General features: G+C 45.3%; 1 protein-coding gene and 1 long non-coding RNA gene across 2 annotated transcripts; one reads left to right on the forward strand and one right to left on the reverse strand.

Moving 5' to 3' along the window:
* Positions 1-8781: 8781 nt before the first annotated feature.
* On the reverse strand, positions 8782-9852 carry LOC115415737 (uncharacterized). Its single transcript, XR_003934864.1, has 3 exons — positions 9734-9852; positions 9164-9222; positions 8782-9077 (listed from the first exon to the last, which is right to left on the reverse strand). It is a non-coding gene; the product is annotated as an uncharacterized LOC115415737 (long non-coding RNA).
* A 3086-nt stretch (positions 9853-12938) lies between these two features.
* Positions 12939-22729, forward strand: LOC115415738 (microfibril-associated glycoprotein 4-like). The gene is made up of 6 exons (XM_030129378.1): positions 12939-12955; positions 14617-14772; positions 17550-17588; positions 17947-18043; positions 18342-18509; positions 22427-22729. Exons 1-6 carry the CDS (start codon positions 12950-12952, stop codon positions 22678-22680), a joined length of 720 nt encoding a protein of 239 aa, XP_029985238.1. The 5' UTR covers positions 12939-12949; the 3' UTR covers positions 22681-22729.
* Positions 22730-23142: the final 413 nt, after the last annotated feature.

Here is a 23142-nt window from a genome sequence, read left to right on the forward strand (position 1 = left end):
GTGGACTGGGTGGTCACATGTCCAGTGTGGACGGGGTGGTCACATGTCCAGTGTAGACTGGGTGGTCACATGTCCAGTGTGGACTGGGTGGACACATGTCCAGTGTGGACTGGGTGGTCACATGTCCAGTGTGGACTGGGTGATCACATGTCCAGTGTGGACTGGGTGGACACATGTCCAGTGTGGACTGGGTGGTCACATGTCCAGTGTGGACTGGGTGGACACATGTCCAGGGTGGTCACATGTCCAGTGTGGACTGGGTGGACACATGTCCAGGGTGGTCGCATGTCCAGTGTGGACTGGGTGGACACATGTCCAGGGTGGTCACATGTCCAGTGTGGACTGGGTGGTCACATGTCCAGGGTGGACTGGGTGGACACATGTCCAGGGTGGTCACATGTCAAGTTTGGACTGGGTGGACACATGTCCAGGGTGGTCACATGTCCAGTGTGGACTGGGTGGTCACATGTCCAGTGTAGACTGGGTGGTCACATGTCCAGTGTGGACTGGGTGGTCACATGTCCAGTGTAGACTGGGTGGTCACATGTCCAGTGTGGACGGGGTGGTCACATGTCCAGTGTAGACTGGGTGGTCACATGTCCAGTGTGGACTGGGTGGTCACATGTCCAGTGTAGACTGGGTGGTCACATGTCCAGTGTGGACTGGGTGGTCACATGTCCAGTGTGGACTGGGTGGACACATGTCCAGTGTGGACTGGGTGGTCACATGTCCAGTGTGGACTGGGTGATCACATGTCCAGTGTGGACTGGGTGGTCACATGTCCAGTGTGGACTGGGTGGTCACATGTCCAGTGTGGACTGGGTGGACACATGTCCAGGGTGGTCACATGTCCAGTGTGGACTGGGTGGTCACATGTCCAGGGTGGACTGGGTGGACACATGTCCAGGGTGGACACATGTCCAGTGTGGACTGGGTGGACACATGTCCAGTGTGGACTGGATGGTCACATGTCCAGTGTAGACTGGGTGGTCACATGTCCAGTGTAGACTGGGTGGACACATGTCCAGTGTGGACTGGGTGGTCACATGTCCAGTGTAGACTGGGTGGTCACATGTCCAGTGTAGACTGGGTGGTCACATGTCCAGTGTGGACTGGGTGGACACATGTCCAGTGTGGACTGGGTGGACACATGTCCAGGGTGGTCACATGTCCAGTGTGGACTGGGTGGTCACATGTCCAGGGTGGACTGGGTGGACACATGTCCAGGGTGGTCACATGTCAAGTTTGGACTGGGTGGACACATGTCCAGGGTGGTCACATGTCCAGTGTGGACTGGGTGGTCACATGTCCAGTGTAGACTGGGTGGTCACATGTCCAGTGTAGACTGGGTGGTCACATGTCCAGTGTGGACTGGGTGATCACATGTCCAGTGTGGACTGGGTGGACACATGTCCAGTGTGGACTGGGTGGTCACATGTCCAGTGTGGACTGGGTGGACACATGTCCAGGGTGGTCACATGTCCAGTGTGGACTGGGTGGACACATGTCCAGTGTGGACTGGGTGGACACATGTCCAGTGTAGACTGGGTGGTCGCATGTCCAGTGTGGACTGGGTGGACACATGTCCAGGGTGGTCACATGTCCAGTGTGGACTGGGTGGTCACATGTCCAGGGTGGACTGGGTGGACACATGTCCAGGGTGGTCACATGTCAAGTTTGGACTGGGTGGACACATGTCCAGGGTGGTCACATGTCCAGTGTGGACTGGGTGGTCACATGTCCAGTGTAGACTGGGTGGTCACATGTCCAGTGTGGACGGGGTGGTCACATGTCCAGTGTAGACTGGGTGGTCACATGTCCAGTGTGGACTGGGTGGTCACATGTCCAGTGTAGACTGGGTGGTCACATGTCCAGTGTGGACTGGGTGGTCACATGTCCAGTGTAGACTGGGTGGACACATGTCCAGTGTGGACTGGGTGATCACATGTCCAGTGTGGACTGGGTGGTCACATGTCCAGTGTGGACTGGGTGGACACATGTCCAGTGTGGACTGGGTGGACACATGTCCAGGGTGGTCACATGTCCAGTGTGGACTGGGTGGTCACATGTCCAGGGTGGACTGGGTGGACACATGTCCAGGGTGGACACATGTCCAGTGTGGACTGGGTGGACACATGTCCAGTGTGGACTGGATGGTCACATGTCCAGTGTAGACTGGGTGGTCACATGTCCAGTGTAGACTGGGTGGACACATGTCCAGTGTGGACTGGGTGGTCACATGTCCAGTGTAGACTGGGTGGTCACATGTCCAGTGTAGACTGGGTGGTCACATGTCCAGTGTGGACTGGGTGGACACATGTCCAGTGTGGACTGGGTGGACACATGTCCAGGGTGGTCACATGTCCAGTGTGGACTGGGTGGTCACATGTCCAGGGTGGACTGGGTGGACACATGTCCAGGGTGGTCACATGTCAAGTTTGGACTGGGTGGACACATGTCCAGGGTGGTCACATGTCCAGTGTGGACTGGGTGGTCACATGTCCAGTGTAGACTGGGTGGTCACATGTCCAGTGTGGACTGGGTGGTCACATGTCCAGTGTGGACTGGGTGGTCACATGTCCAGTGTGGACTGGGTGGTCACATGTCCAGTGTAGACTGGGTGGTCACATGTCCAGTGTGGACGGGGTGGTCACATGTCCAGTGTAGACTGGGTGGTCACATGTCCAGTGTGGACTGGGTGGTCACATGTCCAGTGTAGACTGGGTGGACACATGTCCAGTGTGGACTGGGTGGTCACATGTCCAGTGTGGACTGGGTGATCACATGTCCAGTGTGGACTGGATGGTCACATGTCCAGGGTGGACTGGGTGGACACATGTCCAGGGTGGACACATGTCCAGTGTAGACTGGGTGGTCACATGTCCAGTGTAGACTGGGTGGTCACATGTCCAGTGTGGACTGGGTGGACACATGTCCAGTGTGGACTGGGTGGACACATGTCCAGGGTGGTCACATGTCCAGTGTGGACTGGGTGGTCACATGTCCAGGGTGGACTGGGTGGACACATGTCCAGGGTGGACACATGTCCAGTGTGGACTGGGTGGACACATGTCCAGTGTGGACTGGATGGTCACATGTCCAGGGTGGACTGGGTGGACACATGTCCAGGGTGGACACATGTCCAGTGTAGACTGGGTGGTCACATGTCCAGTGTAGACTGGGTGGACACATGTCCAGTGTGGACTGGGTGGTCACATGTCCAGTGTAGACTGGGTGGTCACATGTCCAGTGTAGACTGGGTGGTCACATGTCCAGTGTAGACTGGGTGGACACATGTCCAGTGTGGACTGGGTGGTCACATGTCCAGTGTGGACTGGGTGATCACATGTCCAGTGTGGACTGGGTGGACACATGTCCAGTGTGGACTGGATGGTCACATGTCCAGTGTAGACTGGGTGGTCACATGTCCAGTGTAGACTGGGTGGACACATGTCCAGTGTGGACTGGGTGGTCACATGTCCAGTGTAGACTGGGTGGTCACATGTCCAGTGTAGACTGGGTGGTCACATGTCCAGTGTGGACTGGGTGGACACATGTCCAGTGTGGACTGGGTGGACACATGTCCAGGGTGGTCACATGTCCAGTGTGGACTGGGTGGTCACATGTCCAGGGTGGACTGGGTGGACACATGTCCAGGGTGGTCACATGTCAAGTTTGGACTGGGTGGACACATGTCCAGGGTGGTCACATGTCCAGTGTGGACTGGGTGGTCACATGTCCAGTGTAGACTGGGTGGTCACATGTCCAGTGTGGACTGGGTGGTCACATGTCCAGTGTGGACTGGGTGGTCACATGTCCAGTGTAGACTGGGTGGTCACATGTCCAGTGTGGACGGGGTGGTCACATGTCCAGTGTAGACTGGGTGGTCACATGTCCAGTGTGGACTGGGTGGTCACATGTCCAGTGTAGACTGGGTGGTCACATGTCCAGTGTGGACTGGGTGGTCACATGTCCAGTGTAGACTGGGTGGACACATGTCCAGTGTGGACTGGGTGGTCACATGTCCAGTGTGGACTGGGTGATCACATGTCCAGTGTGGACTGGGTGGTCACATGTCCAGTGTGGACTGGGTGGACACATGTCCAGTGTGGACTGGGTGGACACATGTCCAGGGTGGTCACATGTCCAGTGTGGACTGGGTGGTCACATGTCCAGGGTGGACTGGGTGGACACATGTCCAGGGTGGACACATGTCCAGTGTGGACTGGGTGGACACATGTCCAGTGTGGACTGGATGGTCACATGTCCAGTGTAGACTGGGTGGTCACATGTCCAGTGTAGACTGGGTGGACACATGTCCAGTGTGGACTGGGTGGTCACATGTCCAGTGTAGACTGGGTGGTCACATGTCCAGTGTAGACTGGGTGGTCACATGTCCAGTGTGGACTGGGTGGACACATGTCCAGTGTGGACTGGGTGGACACATGTCCAGGGTGGTCACATGTCCAGTGTGGACTGGGTGGTCACATGTCCAGGGTGGACTGGGTGGACACATGTCCAGGGTGGTCACATGTCAAGTTTGGACTGGGTGGACACATGTCCAGGGTGGTCACATGTCCAGTGTGGACTGGGTGGACACATGTCCAGGGTGGTCACATGTCCAGTGTGGACTGGGTGGTCACATGTCCAGTGTGGACTGATGACATCACTGTCCTCTTGTGTTTCTACAGGAGACTCTCTGCGTGTACACAATGGAATGAAGTTCTCCACCTTCGACAAAGACCAGGACACTTATTCCTTGAACTGTGCCAGACTTCACCTGGGGGCGTTCTGGTATGCTTCCTGCCACTCCACTAACCCCAATGGGGTCTACCGCTGGGGGGCTGATGGGACACACTATGCCATTGGAGTAGAGTGGTCCTCCTGGAAGGGTTATGACTACTCCCTGAAGACCATCAGCATGAAGATCCGTCCTGCCATGTAGACCTTTAACATGTTCCTGTAGACCTTTAACATGTTCTGTAGACCTTTAACATGTTCCTGTAGACCTTTAACATGTCCTGTAGACCTTTAACATGTTCCTGTAGACCTTTAACATGTCCTGTAGACCTTTAACATGTTCCTGTAGACCTTTAACATGTTCTGTAGACCTTTAACATGTTCTGTAGACCTTTAACATGTTCTGTAGACCTTTAACATGTTCCTGTAGACCTTTAACATGTTCTGTAGACCTTTAACATGTTCCTGTAGACCTTTAACATGTTCTGTAGACCTTTAACATGTTCCTGTAGACCTTTAACATGTTCCTGTAGACCTTTAACATGTTCCTGTAGACCTTTAACATGTTCTGTAGACCTTTAACATGTTCCTGTAGACCTTTAACATGTTCTGTAGACCTTTAACATGTTCTGTAGACCTTTAACATGTTCCTGTAGACCTTTAACATGTTCCTGTAGACCTTTAACATGTTCCTGTAGACCTTTAACATGTTCTGTAGACCTTTAACATGTTCCTGTAGACCTTTAACATGTTCTGTAGACCTTTAACATGTTCCTGTAGACCTTTAACATGTTCTGTAGACCTTTAACATGTTCCTGTAGACCTTTAACATGTTCTGTAGACCTTTAACATGTTCCTGTAGACCTTTAACATGTTCCTGTAGACCTTTAACATGTTCCTGTAGACCTTTAACATGTTCTGTAGACCTTTAACATGGTGAACGGTTCTGAACAGTTGAACATTCAACTGTTTTCCTGAAAATGAGCTGGAAAATTGTTTGTGTTCACGTACCGTTCTGTGATCGACTGCATTAAAAACCACTGAACTGTTCCCACTGTCATATGTTTAAACCACATATTTAATATTTTATTCTACGTGTAAATATAAATGTACAAATAGTGTAAATATTAATATAAATGTAAATATATTCTAAATGTTGATATAAATGTAAACATATGTTCAATGTAAATCTAAATGTTAGTATGATCTAACCGAACAGTGGAAGTGCTGCTGCTCTTCTTCTTAGTGATTGTCCACAGGTGTTCTTCACAAACATGTGGTGTTTCTGGCTATTTACAGTGAAAAAAAAAACTAAATGAATCTGCATTAGTCTGCTAGATTTAAAAAAAATATTCCCAAGGCCCACTGTAGGATTTGTGTAAAAATAAAATGCCTTTATTAGTTCATGACAATCTTTCAAATACAGCCAACGCATTGTGACCTCTGACCTCTGGTCTGTCTTCAGAGGCATTTTGTTTTTACACTAATCCTGCAGTGGGCCTTTGGAATATTTGTGTGAAATCTAGCAGACGAATGCTGTTAGACTATAAATGTAGTCTATTGTAAACGTACAGATAAATGTAAGTATACAGTAAATCTATTGTAAACGTACATATAAATGTAAGTATACAGTAAATCTATTGTAAACGTACAGATAAATGTAAGTATACAGTAAATCTATTGTAAACGTACATATAAATGTAAGTATACGGTAAATCTATTGTAAACGTACATATAAATGTAAGTATACGGTAAATCTATTGTAAACGTACATATAAATGTAAGTATACGGTAAATCTATTGTAAACGTACATATAAATGTAAGTATACGGTAAATCTATTGTAAACGTACATATAAATGTAAGTATACGGTAAATCTATTGTAAACGTACATATAAATGTAAGTATACCGTAAATCTATTGTAAACGTACAGATAAATGTAAGTATACAGTAAATCTATTGTAAACGTACATATAAATGTAAGTATACAGTAAATCTATTGTAAACGTACAGATAAATGTAAGTATACAGTAAATCTATTGTAAACGTACAGATAAATGTAAGTATACAGTAAATATACTGTAAATGTACATATAAATGTAAGTATACAGTAAATCTATTGTAAACGTACAGATAAATGTAAGTATACAGTAAATCTATTGTAAACGTACATATAAATGTAAGTATACAGTAAATCTATTGTAAACGTACAGATAAATGTAAGTATACAGTAAATATACTGTAAACGTACATATAAATGTAAGTATACGGTAAATCTATTGTAAACGTACATATAAATGTAAGTATACGGTAAATCTATTGTAAACGTACAGATAAATGTAAGTATACGGTAAATCTATTGTAAACGTACAGATAAATGTAAGTATACGGTAAATCTATTGTAAACGTACATATAAATGTAAGTATACGGTAAATCTATTGTAAACGTACATATAAATGTAAGTATACCGTAAATCTATTGTAAACGTACATATAAATGTAAGTATACGGTAAATCTATTGTAAACGTACAGATAAATGTAAGTATACAGTAAATCTATTGTAAACGTACAGATAAATGTAAGTATACAGTAAATCTATTGTAAACGTACAGATAAATGTAAGTATACAGTAAATATACTGTAAACGTACATATAAATGTAAGTATACAGTAAATCTATTGTAAACGTACAGATAAATGTAAGTATACGGTAAATCTATTGTAAACGTACATATAAATGTAAGTATACGGTAAATCTACTGTAAACGTACATATAAATGTAAGTATACCGTAAATATATTGTAAACGTACATATAAATGTAAGTATACAGTAAATCTATTGTAAACGTACATAGAAATGTAAGTATACAGTAAATATACTGTAAACGTACATATAAATGTAAGTATACGGTAAATCTATTGTAAACGTACATATAAATGTAAGTATACGGTAAATCTATTGTAAACGTACATATAAATGTAAGTATACAGTAAATCTATTGTAAACGTACATATAAATGTAAGTATACCGTAAATCTATTTTAAACGTACATATAAATGTAAGTATACAGTAAATCTATTATAAACGTACATATAAATGTAAGTATTCAGTAAATCTATTTTAAACGTACATATAAATGTAAGTATACAGTAAATCTATTGTAAACGTACATATAAATATAAGTATACAGTAAATCTATTTTAAACGTACATATAAATGTAAGTATACAGTAAATCTATTGTAAACGTACATATAAATGTAAGTATACAGTAAATCTATTGTAAACGTACATATAAATGTAAGTATACAGTAAATCTATTGTAAACGTACATATAAATGTAAGTATACAGTAAATATATTTTAAATGTACATATAAATGTAAGTATACAGTAAATCTATTTTAAACGTACATATAAATATAAGTATACAGTAAATCTATTGTAAACGTACATATAAATGTAAGTATACAGTAAATCTATTTTAAACGTACATATAAATGTAAGTATACAGTAAATCTATTGTAAACGTACATATAAATATAAGTATACAGTAAATCTATTGTAAACGTACATATAAATATAAGTATACAGTAAATCTATTGTAAACGTACATATAAATGTAAGTATACAGTAAATCTATTTTAAACGTACATATAAATGTAAGTATACAGTAAATCTATTTTAAACGTACATATAAATATAAGTATACAGTAAATCTATTGTAAACGTACATATAAATGTAAGTATACAGTAAATCTATTTTAAACGTACATATAAATGTAAGTATACAGTAAATCTATTTTAAACGTACATATAAATGTAAGTATACAGTAAATCTATTATAAACGTACATATAAATGTAAGTATTCAGTAAATCTATTTTAAATGTACATATAAATGTAAGTATACAGTAAATCTATTTTAAATGTACATATAAATGTAAGTATACAGTAAATCTATTGTAAACGTACATATAAATATAAGTATACAGTAAATCTATTTTAAACGTACATATAAATGTAAGTATACAGTAAATCTATTGTAAACGTACATATAAAGGTCAGCCTGTCTCAGTCACGTCCCTCGTTCCCTTTGACCAAACAAACAGTTTGTTCCAGAACTGTTGACTGAGCCTCAGATCCGGCTTTAGAAACGGTCCTAAAAGAGTCAATATACTGAAGAGGTGGACCCTAAAGGAGACCAGGAGACCAGCAGAGACCAGGAGACCAGCAGAGACCAGCAGAGACCAGGAGACCAGCAGAGACCAGCAGAGACCAGCAGAGGGGAGGAGACCTCTGTGTGGGCGTGTCCTCCACAGGCCTGGTTGGAAAAGGGTCTAAACCACAGCAGAAGTGTTCAGTGGCTTTAAGTGAAGGAACCTGACACACTCATGTTGTGACTGATGGGATTTCAACTACTGACCTGACTGAATTCAAAGGTTTCCAGTCTCCTTCTAAACACTGTGGACGCTCAGTGTAAAACTGCAAAAGAAAACATCAACTTATTCACATTTATTCCATCAACTGACATCAAACTAATGTCAAATAAAAACATTTGATGAGTTACTTTAACTTTAATACTATTATTATTATTATTATTATTATCATTATTATTATTATTATTATACAGAACTAATACTCCTAGTTTATTATTCTATTCCATTCTGTTTTATTCTAGTCTATAGTCTATTCTATATTGTCTATTCTATTCTATTCTATTCTATTCTATTCTATTCTATTCTATTCTATTTGATCATACTCAGTCTGGAAACTTGTCGCCTAAATCTGTTCTTAAACTTTAATGAAACATTGAACCATTGAAATGTTGTCGCTTCATTTTTTCTTTGATGTGATTTTTAATTTAAATTTTGGCTAAAACTTTGAACTGTGTCTGGAACTAAAGTGAATAAATACATGAAAGGAACGTCCTGTTTAAACACACGCTCTGACAAACACTGTTTTCTGAGACTGAAGGTGATGAGCGCTTTATGACCTTCAATATTTGGTCCCACTAAACATCCTGGACTGAGCACAGCGGGGTCCTGGCCTGTGATTGGTCCACAGCTGTGACTGTGCAGGTGTGTCCTGGCTGTGATTGGTCCACAGCTGTGCCTGTGCAGGTGTGTCCTGGCCTGTGATTGGTCCACAGCTGTGCCTGTGCAGGTGTGTCCTGGGCTGTGATTGGTCCACAGCTGTGCCTGTGCAGGTGTGTCCTGGGCTGTGATTGGTCCACAGCTGTGCCTGTGCAGGTGTGTCCTGGGCTGTGATTGGTCGGTGGGCTGTGCCTGTGCAGGTGTGTCCTGGGCTGTGATTGGTCCACAGCTGTGCCTGTGCAGGTGTGTCCTGGGCTGTGATTGGTCCACAGCTGTGCCTGTGCAGATATAAGGTGTGACAGTGGTGCGTCTTCAGTGTGACTGGTCTTCTTCTCACAGGTACGTACACTTCTCCACTACATCGATAATATTAATCGGACTCTGAACAGCTGGAGTGATGGAGTCACTCACCAAAAGTCGCATTAATTTAAAAACAATTATCATAGTAACGGGAAAAGGTTTGTGATTGGATTAGAACAAAGAACCGTTCGTTTCTGTTCATTTTCCTGAATTTCCATCAAACAGATTTTCTGTAGAATCCAAAGCCTGAGTTCTACCTGTGGGTTCGGTTCCGGGTTAGTTCCAAATAAAGCGCAGTCTGATGTGGAGCTCGTTAACCCTTCGTTATCCACCGTAGAGGCTCCGTCACTGATCTGCACGGTCACGTCTAAAGGTTTTTACTGCCGCTACATTTTACCTGTGAGAAAAAAAAAACACTGTCAGACAAGAACAAAGTCAGAAAATATCCAGATAAAACACACAATTTCATGAGAAAAAAGTCAAATACAAAAAGAGTCATAATTTTACCAGAATGAAATTGGAATATTATGCGGTTAACGTCGTAATTTAACCCTTTCATGGATGAATTATGAGAGTATTAGTCAATTTTTTTTTTCTTGAAAGACTGTATTCTTCTGTAGGCGTGAAAAAAATAATGCAATTGAAATTTTTCATGAACCTTTTTTTCATGGAGTTAAAAAAAATGTCCTCTCAGATGGACATTTTTTTAGTCCATGAAAACATAAATAATTAGTGTAAAATACAGATTGTCGTCTTTTCATGGTCATCAAATATGACCCATGTGGACATTTAGAGACTCTGTAGTTACCGTGGAAACACCGTCATCTTCTACAACATCGATTCACCAGTAAAACCCATGTGAACTGATCAATGACAGTGAATGAAGACATTTGATTAATGATAGACTTGCTGAAAAAGTCACTTTTTTTTTCTTTTTTCCCTGTTTCTGATTTAATAACCTTTGAATTTACTCTCAGTTTTAATGAACATCAACATGATCAACAGATTAAATATAATAATATACCTACTCTATGCTGAAAAAAAGCTAAATACAGAGGATAATATAATAATAAATGGTGATAAATACTTAAGAAAGGTTAAATAGAGAGAAAAAAATCATGTAGGAAGTGTCGTCAAACAAGTGCTGGGTCTTTATGGGTTAAATATTAATAACATTTTATTTCCTAGCCTTTCTATTCACTCATGCAGATATTATGCAGGTACTGTTTTAGAAGTTCAGGTTAAATTACATTATAGAGTAACTGTCCGCTGGAGTGACCACTGTGCACCAAAGGGTTCCAAACAGATGGACGAAAGGTCCGATACTAGAGAACTGGAACATTCTGGAAGGTTCCACTGTCGTCTGGGGTTTACGCACAGAGGACAAATACTGAGACTATCAGCCCCGCCCACCAAATACTGAGACTATCAGCCCCGCCCACCAAGTACTGAGACTATCAGCCCCGCCCACCAAACACTGAGACTATCAGCCCCGCCCACCAAATACTGAGACTATCAGCCCCGCCCACCAAATACTGAGACTATCAGCCCCGCCCACCAAATACTGAGACTATCAGCCCCGCCCACCAAATACTGAGACTATCAGCCCCGCCCACCAAACACTGAGACTATCAGCCCCGCCCACCAAATACTGAGACTATCAGCCCCGCCCACCAAATACTGAGACTATCAGCCCCGCCCACCAAGTACTGAGACTATCAGCCCGCCCACCAAGTACTGAGACTATCAGCCCCGCTCACCAAATACTGAGACTATCAGCCCCGCCCACCAAACACTGAGACTATCAGCCCCGCCCACCAAGTACTGAGACTATCAGCCCCGCCCACCAAACACTGAGACTATCAGCCCTGCCCACCAAGTACTGAGACTATCAGCCCCGCCCACCAAATACTGAGACTATCAGCCCCGCCCACCAAGTACTGAGACTATCAGCCCCGCCCACCAAGTACTGAGACTATCAGCCCCGCCCACCAAATACTGAGACTATCAGCCCCGCCCACCAAACACTGAGACTATCAGCCCCGCCCACCAAATACTGAGACTATCAGCCCCGCCCACCAAACACTGAGACTATCAGCCCCGCCCACCAAGTACTGAGACTATCAGCCCCGCCCACCAAGTACTGAGACTATCAGCCCCGCTCACCAAATACTGAGACTATCAGCCCCGCCCACCAAACACTGAGACTATCAGCCCCGCCCACCAAGTACTGAGACTATCAGCCCCGCCCACCAAACACTGAGACTATCAGCCCCGCCCACCAAGTACTGAGACTATCAGCCCCGCCCACCAAACACTGAGACTATCAGCCCCGCCCACCAAGTACTGAGACTATCAGCCCCGCCCACCAAATACTGAGACTATCAGCCCCGCCCACCAAGTACTGAGACTATCAGCCCCGCCCACCAAATACTGAGACTATCAGCCCCGCCCACCAAGTACTGAGACTATCAGCCCCGCCCACCAAATACTGAGACTATCAGCCCCGCCCACCAAATACTGAGACTATCAGCCCCGCCCACCAAATACTGAGACTATTAGCCCCGCCCACCAAATTAGCCCCGCCCACCAAATACTGAGACTATTAGGAAGAATTCCACTGAAAACAGACTAATATGTTTAACTTTGACAGAACATGTCAAACTCTACATGAATGGTCGTAGTAAAGGCAGGACTCACATGACGTAGGACCTACACCCTGTGGAGCTGATGGGTTTTTAACGTGTGTTTTTGTCTTTTTCAGACATTTAGACTCATTAAGGTTTTCATCAGTTCATTGGAGCAGAAACCTGACAATGAAGGTACGTTTCCATGGTTACACATCCTAAAGGTGTGTGACTGTTCAGATCTACTGGAGCTGCAGTGGTGACCACATGCAGTCCAAACGGGTGAAGGCTCCACCCACACACACACACTGGGTCAGAGGCCATTTACTAATGGAACCAGGGGTCAAACCGGACACCCAAGGCTCCGGTCTGGGCCCTGGAGGAACTTACAAAGAACAGAAATGACACTGAAGGTGTTAACAGTCACAGAAATGACACTGAAGGTGTTAACAGCCACAGAAATGACACTGAAGGTGTTAACAGTCACAGAAATGACACTGAAGGTGTTAACGGTCACAGAAATGACACTAAAGGTGTTAACAGTCACAGAAATGACACTGAAGGTGTTAACAGCCACAGAAATGACACTGAAGGTGTTAACAGTCACAGAAATGACACTGAAGGTGTTAACAGTCACAGAAATGACACTGAAGGTGTTAACAGCCACAGAAATGACACTGAAGGTGTTAACAGTCACAGAAATGACACTGAAGGTGTTAACAGTCACATACAGTCCACATAGAAAACATAGGGCTCAAGGCCAATGAGAATAATAATAATAATAATAGAAACACCTACAAATAATGACAAATACTAATTTAACTCTTGGTTTAATGTGAAAAAATTAAACTACATTATCTAAATATTGATATTTATAAACTATCCTTTCATAATAGTGTTAGAGGTGTTAGTGGTGTTAATGGTGTTAGTGGTGTTAATGGTGTTAACGGTGTTAGAGGTGTTAGTGGTGTTAATGGTGTTAGTGGTGTTAATGGTGTTAGTGGTGTTAGAGGTGTTAGTGGTGTTAATGGTGTTAGTGGTGTTAGAGGTGTTAATGGTGTTAGAGGTGTTAATGGTGTTAGTGGTGTTAATGGTGTTAACGGTGTTAATGGTGTTAGAGGTGTTAATGGTGTTAGTGGTGTTAGAGGTGTTAGTGGTGTTAATGGTGTTAGTGGTGTTAGTGGTGTTAACGGTGTTAGAGGTGTTAATGGTGTTAGTGGTGTTAATGGTGTTAGTGGTGTTAGAGGTGTTAATGGTGTTAGAGGTGTTAGTGGTGTTAGAGGTGTTAATGGTGTTAGAGGTGTTAATGGTGTTAGTGGTGTTAATGGTGTTAACGGTGTTAGAGGTGTTAATGGTGTTAGAGGTGTTAATGGTGTTAGAGGTGTTAGTGGTGTTAATGGTGTTAGTGGTGTTAACGGTGTTAGAGGTGTTAATGGTGTTAGTGGTGTTAATGGTGTTAGAGGTGTTAATGGTGTTAATGGTGTTAGTGGTGTTAATGGTGTTAGTGGTGTTAATGGTGTTGGAGGTCTTAGTGGTGTTAATGGTGTTAGTGGTGTTAGAGGTGTTAATGGTGTTAATGGTGTTAATGGTGTTAGCGGTGTTAATGGTGTTAGTGGTGTTAATGGTGTTAGAGGTGTTAGCGGTGTTAATGGTGTTAATGGTGTTAGCGGTGTTAATTTTTTCAGGTGTACATGGTTGTTCAGGTTATTCACACGTTCTCACTAACACTAACACAGAACTGTACTATTATGGGATAGGATGTTGTGCTTGGACATGAGGTCCCACTGGGCTCTGACCTGGTTCAACCCAGACCTGATGACCTCAGTCCTCAGTCTGTCCTGGTCTGTGTGTTCCAGCTTCTACCGGTGGTTCTGGTTCTGCTGAGCCCGGCGCTGGCCTCCTGTAAACAGCTGGTGAACCCAGTGGACTGCAGCGACGTCCAGAAGCAGGACAAGAGCCTCCAGAGTGGACTGTACACCATCTACCCCCTGGGAGAGAGGTCTGCGGTCCAGGTAAACCACACCCTGAAGGTCCAGGTAAACCACACCCTGAAGGTCCAGGTAAACCAGACCACAAAAGGACCAGGTAAACCACACCCTGAAGGTCCAGGTGAACCACACTCTGAAGGTCCAGGTAAACCAGACCATAAAAGGTCCAGGTAACCCACACCCTGAAGGACCAGGTAAACCACACCCTGAAGGTCCAGGTAAACCAGACCATAAAAGGTCCAGGTAAACCACACCCTGAAGGTCCAGGTAAACCACACCATAAAAGGACCAGGTAAACCACACCCTGAAGGTCCAGGTAAACCAGACCATAAAAGGACCAGGTAAACCACACCCTGAAGGTCCAGGTGAACCACACCCTGAAGGTCCAGGTAAACCAGACCATAAAAGGTCCAGGTAAACCACACCCTGAAGGTCCAGGTAAACCAGACCATAAAAGGTCCAGGTAAACCAGACCATAAAAGGACCAGGTAAACCACACCCTGAAGGTCCAGGTAAACCACACCCTGAAGGTCCAGGTAAACCAGACCATAAAAGGACCAGGTAAACCACACCCTGAAGGTCCAGGTAAACCAGACCATAAAAGGTCCAGGTAAACCACACCCTGAAGGTCCAGGTAAACCACACCATAAAAGGACCAGGTAAACCACACCCTGAAGGTCCAGGTAAACCACACCATAAAAGGACCAGGTAAACCACACCCTGAAGGTCCAGGTGAACCACACCCTGAAGGTCCAGGTAAACCAGACCATAAAAGGTCCAGGTAAACCACACCCTGAAGGTCCAGGTAAACCAGACCATAAAAGGTCCGGGTAAACCAGACCATAAAAGGACCAGGTAAACCACACCCTGAAGGTCCAGGTAAACCACACCCTGAAGGTCCAGGTAAACCACACCATAAAAGGACCAGGTAAACCACACCCTGAAGGTCCAGGTAAACCAGACCATAAAAGGTCCAGGTAAACCACACCCTGAAGGTCCAGGTAAACCACACCATAAAAGGACCAGGTAAACCACACCCTGAAGGTCCAGGTAAACCAGACCATAAAAGGTCCAGGTAAACCACACCCTGAAGGTCCAGGTAAACCACACCATAAAAAGACCAGGTAAACCACACCCTGAAGGTCCAGGTAAACCAGACCATAAAAGGACCAGGTAAACCACACCCTGAAGGTCCAGGTGAACCACACCCTGAAGGTCCAGGTAAACCAGACCATAAAAGGTCCAGGTAAACCACACCCTGAAGGTCCAGGTAAACCAGACCATAAAAGGACCAGGTAAACCAGACCATAAAAGGACCAGGTAAACCACACCCTGAAGGTCCAGGTGAACCACACCCTGAAGGTCCAGGTAAACCAGACCATAAAAGGTCCAGGTAAACCACACCCTGAAGGTCCAGGTAAACCAGACCATAAAAGGTCCGGGTAAACCAGACCACAAAAGGACCAGGTAAACCACACCCTGAAGGTCCAGGTAAACCACACCCTGAAGGTCCAGGTAAACCACATCATAAAAGGACCAGGTAAACCACACCCTGAAGGTCCAGGTAAACCAGACCATAAAAGGTCCAGGTAAACCACACCCTGAAGGGTTAGGGTTATCGTTAGGGTTACGTCCATATAAATCAACAGGCCGCGGCTAGGTTAACACGGCTAACCACGCCCATATATACCAACAGGCCACGGCTAGGCTAACACGGCTAACCACGCCCATATATACCAACAGGCCACGGCTAGGCTAACACGGCTAACCATGTCCATATAAACCAACAGGCCGCGGCTAGGCTAACACGGCTAACCACGTCCATATAAACCAGGGGTCACCAACCCTGGTCCTCCAGGTCTACTGTCCAACCCTATCTAACCCTGACCCCAGAAAACACTGGAGACCACAGACCCAGAACAGATGTGATTACATTTTGGTAAAAATAAGTCAAAGTTCCATTTTTTTAATGATTTTTAAAAATCTTTTTTCTTCCATTTCCTTACAATGGGTGAAAGTTCACGTCTATACAAACATCAGTTTGGTTTCAAATGACCCCAAACATGGCAAATAAAAGCAACTGATATGACATCAGCACACACATATGATGACATCAGCACACACATATGATGACATCAGCACACAGACATGATATCAGCACACAGACATGATGACATCAGCACACACATATGATGACATCAGCACACAGACATGATGACATCAGCACACACATATGATGACAGCACACACATATGATGACATCAGCACACAGACATGATGACATCAGCACACACATATGATGACATCAGCACACACATATGATGACATCAGCACACACACAGACATGATGACATCAGCACACACATATGATGACATCAACACACACATATGATGACATCAGCACAGTCATAGACATGATGACATCAGCTGGATCCATGACAAAACAAGCTACAGTACATGTGGGGGGCGGGGCTTGCTGTGCCTGGAACCACTTGTTTTCTCTATCTATCTATCTATCTATCTATCTATCTATCTATTTTTTTTTTGGGGGGGGGGGTGGTTCTTCTGTCCCCACAGGAGGAAACCTTTATTACACAGAGGAGTTAAGCTTTGAACTCTGTGTGTGTGTGTGTGTGTGTGTGTGTGTGTGTGTGTGTGTGTGTGTGTGTGTGTGTGCAGATGTGGTTCTGGTCTATGATGGTGGTCTGGGTGGACTGCTTTAGTTTCTGTTTGTGTCAGATTGGACTGGGCTGGTTTTCCTGTGAATGTGTTCAAATACTGACTGAGTTCATCTTCTGTAGGTTCACTGTGACATGAAGACACAAGGAGGACGATGGACGGTGAGTCCACCTTTAACCCTTAAAGACCCAAACGTCAACCTTTAACCCTTAAAGACCCAAACGTCCAGCTTGAACGTTTAGGTCCACCTTGTCCTCCTCTGGTTCATGCTGGTCCTCTCCTGGTCTTCTCCTGGTCTTCCACTGGTCTTCTGCTGGTCTTCTGCTGGTCTTTTACTGGTCCTCTCCTGGTCTTCTCCTGGTCTTCTCCTTGTCTTCTACTGGTCTTCTTCTTGTCTTCTCCTGGTCTTCTCCTGGTCTTGTACTGGTCTTCTCCTGGTCTTCTCCTGGTCTTGTACTGGTCCTCTCCTGGTCTTCTCCTGGTCTTTTACTGGTCTTCTCCTGGTCTTTGTGTTTTCAGGTGTTCCAGAGGAGGGCGGACGGCACAGTGAACTTCTACCGACCCTGGGACCAATATAAGATGGGTTTTGGAGACGCTGCTGGGGAACACTGGCTGGGTGAGGCTCCGACCTTCAACACTGTGGAGTAGTCCCAGTTTGGGTCAGGGTTAGGGTTCGGGTAGGCTTGGGGGTCAGGGTCTCCGTACGTTAGTCCCAGTTCGGGTCAGGGTTAGGGTTCGGGTAGGCTTGGGGGTCAGGGTCTCCGTACGTTAGTCCCAGTTCGGGTCAGGGTTAGGGTTCGGGTAGGCTTGGGGGTCAGGGTCTCTGTACGTTAGTCCCAGTTCGGGTCAGGGTTAGGGTGGGCTTGGGGGTCAGGGTCTCCCTTCGTTGGAGTCACATGTCCACGTGTGTCCAGGTCTGGACGTCCTCCACTACCTGACCCGGCGTCAGAAGTACGAGCTGCTGGTGGAGATGGAAGACTTCGAGGGGAAGAAAGTGTCGGCTGCTTATTCCACGTTCTCTGTGGGCGGAGAATGTGATGGATACAAACTGACAGTGGGCGGGTTCAAGAACGGAGGAGCAGGTGAGGACCAACCAGGACGTCCACAGGGTTAGGGATGGACGAATGGACGAATGGACGGACGGACGGGACACACACCTAGAGAAGACCACCACCAGGACCTACAACCAAGCACAGGATCTATTTAGACCAGGGCTGTCCAACCCTGGTCCTCCAGATCTACTGTCCTTCATGTTTCAGATGTTTCCTCTTCCAAAACCTGATTCAGGTGATCAGTCTGTCATCCAGCTCTGCAGAAGAATGAGAACGACCATCAGGTGGAAGAGGAAACATCTGAAACATGAAGGACAGTAGATCTGGAGGACCAGGGTTGGACAGTAGATCTGGAGGACCAGGGTTGGTGACCTCTGAGTTAGATCTATTATATCTATATCTATTAGATCTATTTAAAGACATTCACAGTCATCTTAAAGAAACAGAAAAACCATGGATGTGGTTCGTACCTTTGACTTTATTGGTGTTTTATACGTATGGTTTTAGAGTAGATGAATAAAATAATACTAATAATACTCATAATAATAATAATTGTAATGGTAAAAATAATACTAATAATACTCATAATAATAATAATAGTAATGATAAAAATAATACTAATAATACTACTGCTAATAATAATACTAATGATAAAAATAATACTAATAATACTACTGCTAATAATAATACTAATGATAAAAATAATACTAATAATACTACTACTAATAATACTAATGAATAAAATAATACTCATAATACTCATAATAATAATAATAGTAATGATAAAAATAATACTAATAATACTACTGCTAATAATAATACTAATGATAAAAATAATACTAATAATACTCATAATAATAATAATAGTAATGATAAAAATAATACTAATAATACTACTACTAATAATACTAATGAATAAAATAATACTAATAATACTCATAATAATAATACTAATGATAAAAATAATACTAATAATACTCATAATAATAATAATAGTAATGATAAAAATAATACTAATAATACTACTGCTAATAATAATACTAATGATAAAAATACTAATAATAATACTAATAATAATACTAATGAATAAAATAATACTAATAATACTCATAATAATAATAATAGTAATGATAAAAATAATACTAATAATACTCATAATAATAATAGTAATGATAAAAATAATACTAATAATACTACTGCTAATAATAATAGTAATGATAAAAATAATACTAATAATACTCATAATAATAATGATAGTAATGAATAAAATAATACTAATAATACTACTGCTAATAATAATACTAATGAATAAAATAATACTAATAATACTCATAATAATAATAATAATACTAATGAATAAAATAATACTCATAATACTCATAATAATAATAATACTAATGATAAAAATAATACTAATAAGGTCTTCAGACCTCGTGCCGTGTGTTTCGGACACTCGGGTGAACAGAGGGGTGGAGCTGTCAGCTGACCCCCACCTGGTGGTGAGTTGGATCCGCTGGCAGAGGAGGAAGCCGGACAGACTGGGCATGCCCAGACGTGTTTGAGGGTCTGTTGAACGTCTGGCAGAGCCCGATGTCAGCGCGGTCTTCAACTCCCACCTCCAGGAGAGCTCCTCCCAGATCCAGGTGGAGGCTGGGGACATTGAGTCCCATTGGACCATGTTCTCCACCTCCATTGTCGAAGCGGCTGCTCGAAGCTGTGGTCGCAAGGTCTCCGGGGTTCCTGTCGTGGCGGCAATCCCCGAACCCAGTGGTGGACCCCGGAAGTAAAGGATGCCGTCAAGCTGAAGAAGGAGTCTGATGGAGCCTGGTGGGCTCGTGGGACTCCAGAGGAGCTGATGGGTACCGGTGGGACAGGGGTACCGCAGCCCGAGCAGTTGTGGAGACAAAAACTGGGGTCTGGGTGGAGTCTGGGGAGGCCATGGAGGAGGACTATCGGTCGACCTCGAGGAAATTCTGGCAAACCGTCCGACGCCTCAGGAGGTGAAGCAGTGCACCACCAACACTGTTTACAGAGGAAGTGGGAGGAGCTGACCTCCACTGGGGGTGTGGTCGGATGGTGGAGGGAATACCTGGAGGATCTGCTCAATCCCACTGTCACGTATTCCATGGAGGAAGCAGAGGCTGAGGTCTCAGAGGTGGACTGGTCCAGGTCTCAGAGGTGGACTGGTCCAGGTCTCAGAGGTGGACTGGTCCAGGTCCCAGAGGTGGACTGGTCCAGGTCTCAGAGGTGGACTGGTCCAGGTCCCAGAGGTGGACTGGTCCAGGTCTCAGAGGTAGACTGGTCCAGGTCCCAGAGGTGGACTGGTCCAGGTCCCAGAGGTGGACTGGTCCATCACCCAAGCCGAAGTCACCCAGGTGGTTGGACAGAGCACCGGGGGTGGATGAGGTCCACCCTGAGTCCCTTCAGTCTGGATGTGCAGGACTGTCTTGGCTGACTCGTCTCTGTAACATGGCGTGGCAGTCGGGGACAGTCCCTCTGGACTGGCAGACCGGGGTGGTGGTCCCCCTTTTGAAAAAGAGGACCAGAGGATGTGCTCCAACCACAGGGGGACCCCACTCCTCAGCCTCCAGGGGAAAGTCTATTCCAGGTACTGGAGAGGAGGATCCGACCAATAGTCCAACGTCAGATCCAGGAGGATCAATGTGGATTTTGTCCCGGTCGTGGAACACTGGACCAGGTCTACACTCCCCATCGGGTGCTCAAGGGTTCATGGGAGTTCGTCCAACCGGTCCACATGTGTTTTGTGGATTTGCAGAAGGCGTTTGACCGTGTCCCTGGAGGTATCCTGTGGGGGGTGCTTCGGGAGTATGGGGTCCGGGGCCCTTTGCTAAGGGCAGTCCGGTCCTTGTATGACCGAAGCAGGAGCCTGGTTCACATTGCCGGCAGTAAGTCAGACCTGTTCCAGGTGCATGTGGGACTTCTGCAGGGCTGCCCTTTGGCACCAGTTCTGCTCAGAATTTTTATGGACAGAATTTCTAGGCACAGCCAGGGGCCAGAGGGGGTCCGGTTTGGGCCGGAGGGGGTCCGGTTTGGGGACCACAGGATTTCATCTCTGCTTTTTGCAGATGATGTTGTCCTGTTGGCCTCATGGAACCTGGACCTTCAGCGTGACCTGGGGCGGTTTGGACTGGGATGAGGATCAGCACCTACAAATCTGAGGCCATGGTTCTCAACTGGAAAAAGGTGGTCTGCCCTCTGTGGGTCTGTGGAGAGTCTTTGACCCCAGTGGAGGAAGTCCAGTATCTGGGTCTGGTTCACAGTGAGGGAGGGATGGAGGTTCAGATTGACAGGTGGGTGGGTGGAGGTTCAGATTGACAGGTGGGTGGGTGCAGCGTCTGCAGTGCTTGTATGGGTCTGTTGTGGTTCAGAAGGAGCTGAGCCCAAAGGAGAAGCTCTGGATTTCCCCTCAGTCTACGTTCAGACCCTCACCTGTGGTCCTGAGCTGTGGGTCAGGACCCAAAGGACCAGATCCAGGACCCAAAGGACCAGATCCAGGACCCAAAGGACCAGATCCAGGATACAAGCGGTCCAAATGAGTTTCCTCTGTAGGGTGGGCGGGTCCACCTTAGGGATAGTGGGAGGAGCTCAGAGTAGAGCCGCTGCTCCTCCACATCCAGAGGAACCAGCTGAGGCAGATCAGACATCTGGTTCAGATCCTCCTGGACTCCTCCCTGGGGAGGTGTTCTGGGCATATTCCACCAGGAGGAGACTTGAGGGCAGACCTGGACACGTTGGAGAGATTCTGTCTGTGGGCTGGACTAGGAAGGCCTCGGGGTCCCCCCAGAATCTGTTTTGTGTTGGAGTCTGGGGGGCGCATCAGTCCTGTAGTGGACGTGTAATAAACGGTGGTTGGTCCAGTCCAGCTGATCAGACACTGCACAGCTTTGACTGTTCAGGTTTCAAATGGGTTCCTTCTGTTTCTGCAGGAGACGCCATGACGCATCATAATGGAATGAAGTTCTCCACCCTGGACAAAGACCAGGACACGTATTCTGGAAGCTGTGCCAGGAAGTACCTGGGCGGGTTCTGGTACAAGGGCTGTCACCAAACCAACCCCAACGGCATTTACCGCTGGGGCTTCGACAAAACCATCCTGTACATCAGCGTGAGCTGGCAGCCCTTCAAGGGTCACAACTACTCCCTGAAGGCCATCAGCATGAAGCTCCGCCCACTGGTGTAGACGCCCACCATGGGTCCACAGCAGGCCTTCTGCTAACCCTGACCCCTGACCCTAACCCTGACCCCCGACCCTAACCCTGACCCCTAACCCTGACCCTGACCCCTGACCCTGACCCCTAACCCTGACCCTGACCCTGACCCCTAACCCTGACCCCTAACCCTGACCCCTAACCCTGACCCTGACCCTGTTTACACCACCAGATTACTCAGATAACTCTAACCCTAAATGGTGACAAATGGAACATTCTGCATTTGACAAATGAATCAGATTATTTCATCATCACTGAGTCTGTTTACTGTGACCACAACAACCAATAACTGTTATTGATCAGATGTTTACTGTGACCACAACAACCAATAACTGTTATTGATCAGAGAATGATGCCTTCACTGTTGGTTTGTGTGTAGTAAACTTAAACGTCCTGTTCCTGTTGTCTGCGTTCGTCTGTTTTCTGTCGTTTCC

Source organism: Sphaeramia orbicularis, unplaced genomic scaffold, assembly GCF_902148855.1.
Source record: "Sphaeramia orbicularis unplaced genomic scaffold, fSphaOr1.1, whole genome shotgun sequence".
NCBI lineage: Eukaryota > Metazoa > Chordata > Actinopteri > Kurtiformes > Apogonidae > Sphaeramia > Sphaeramia orbicularis.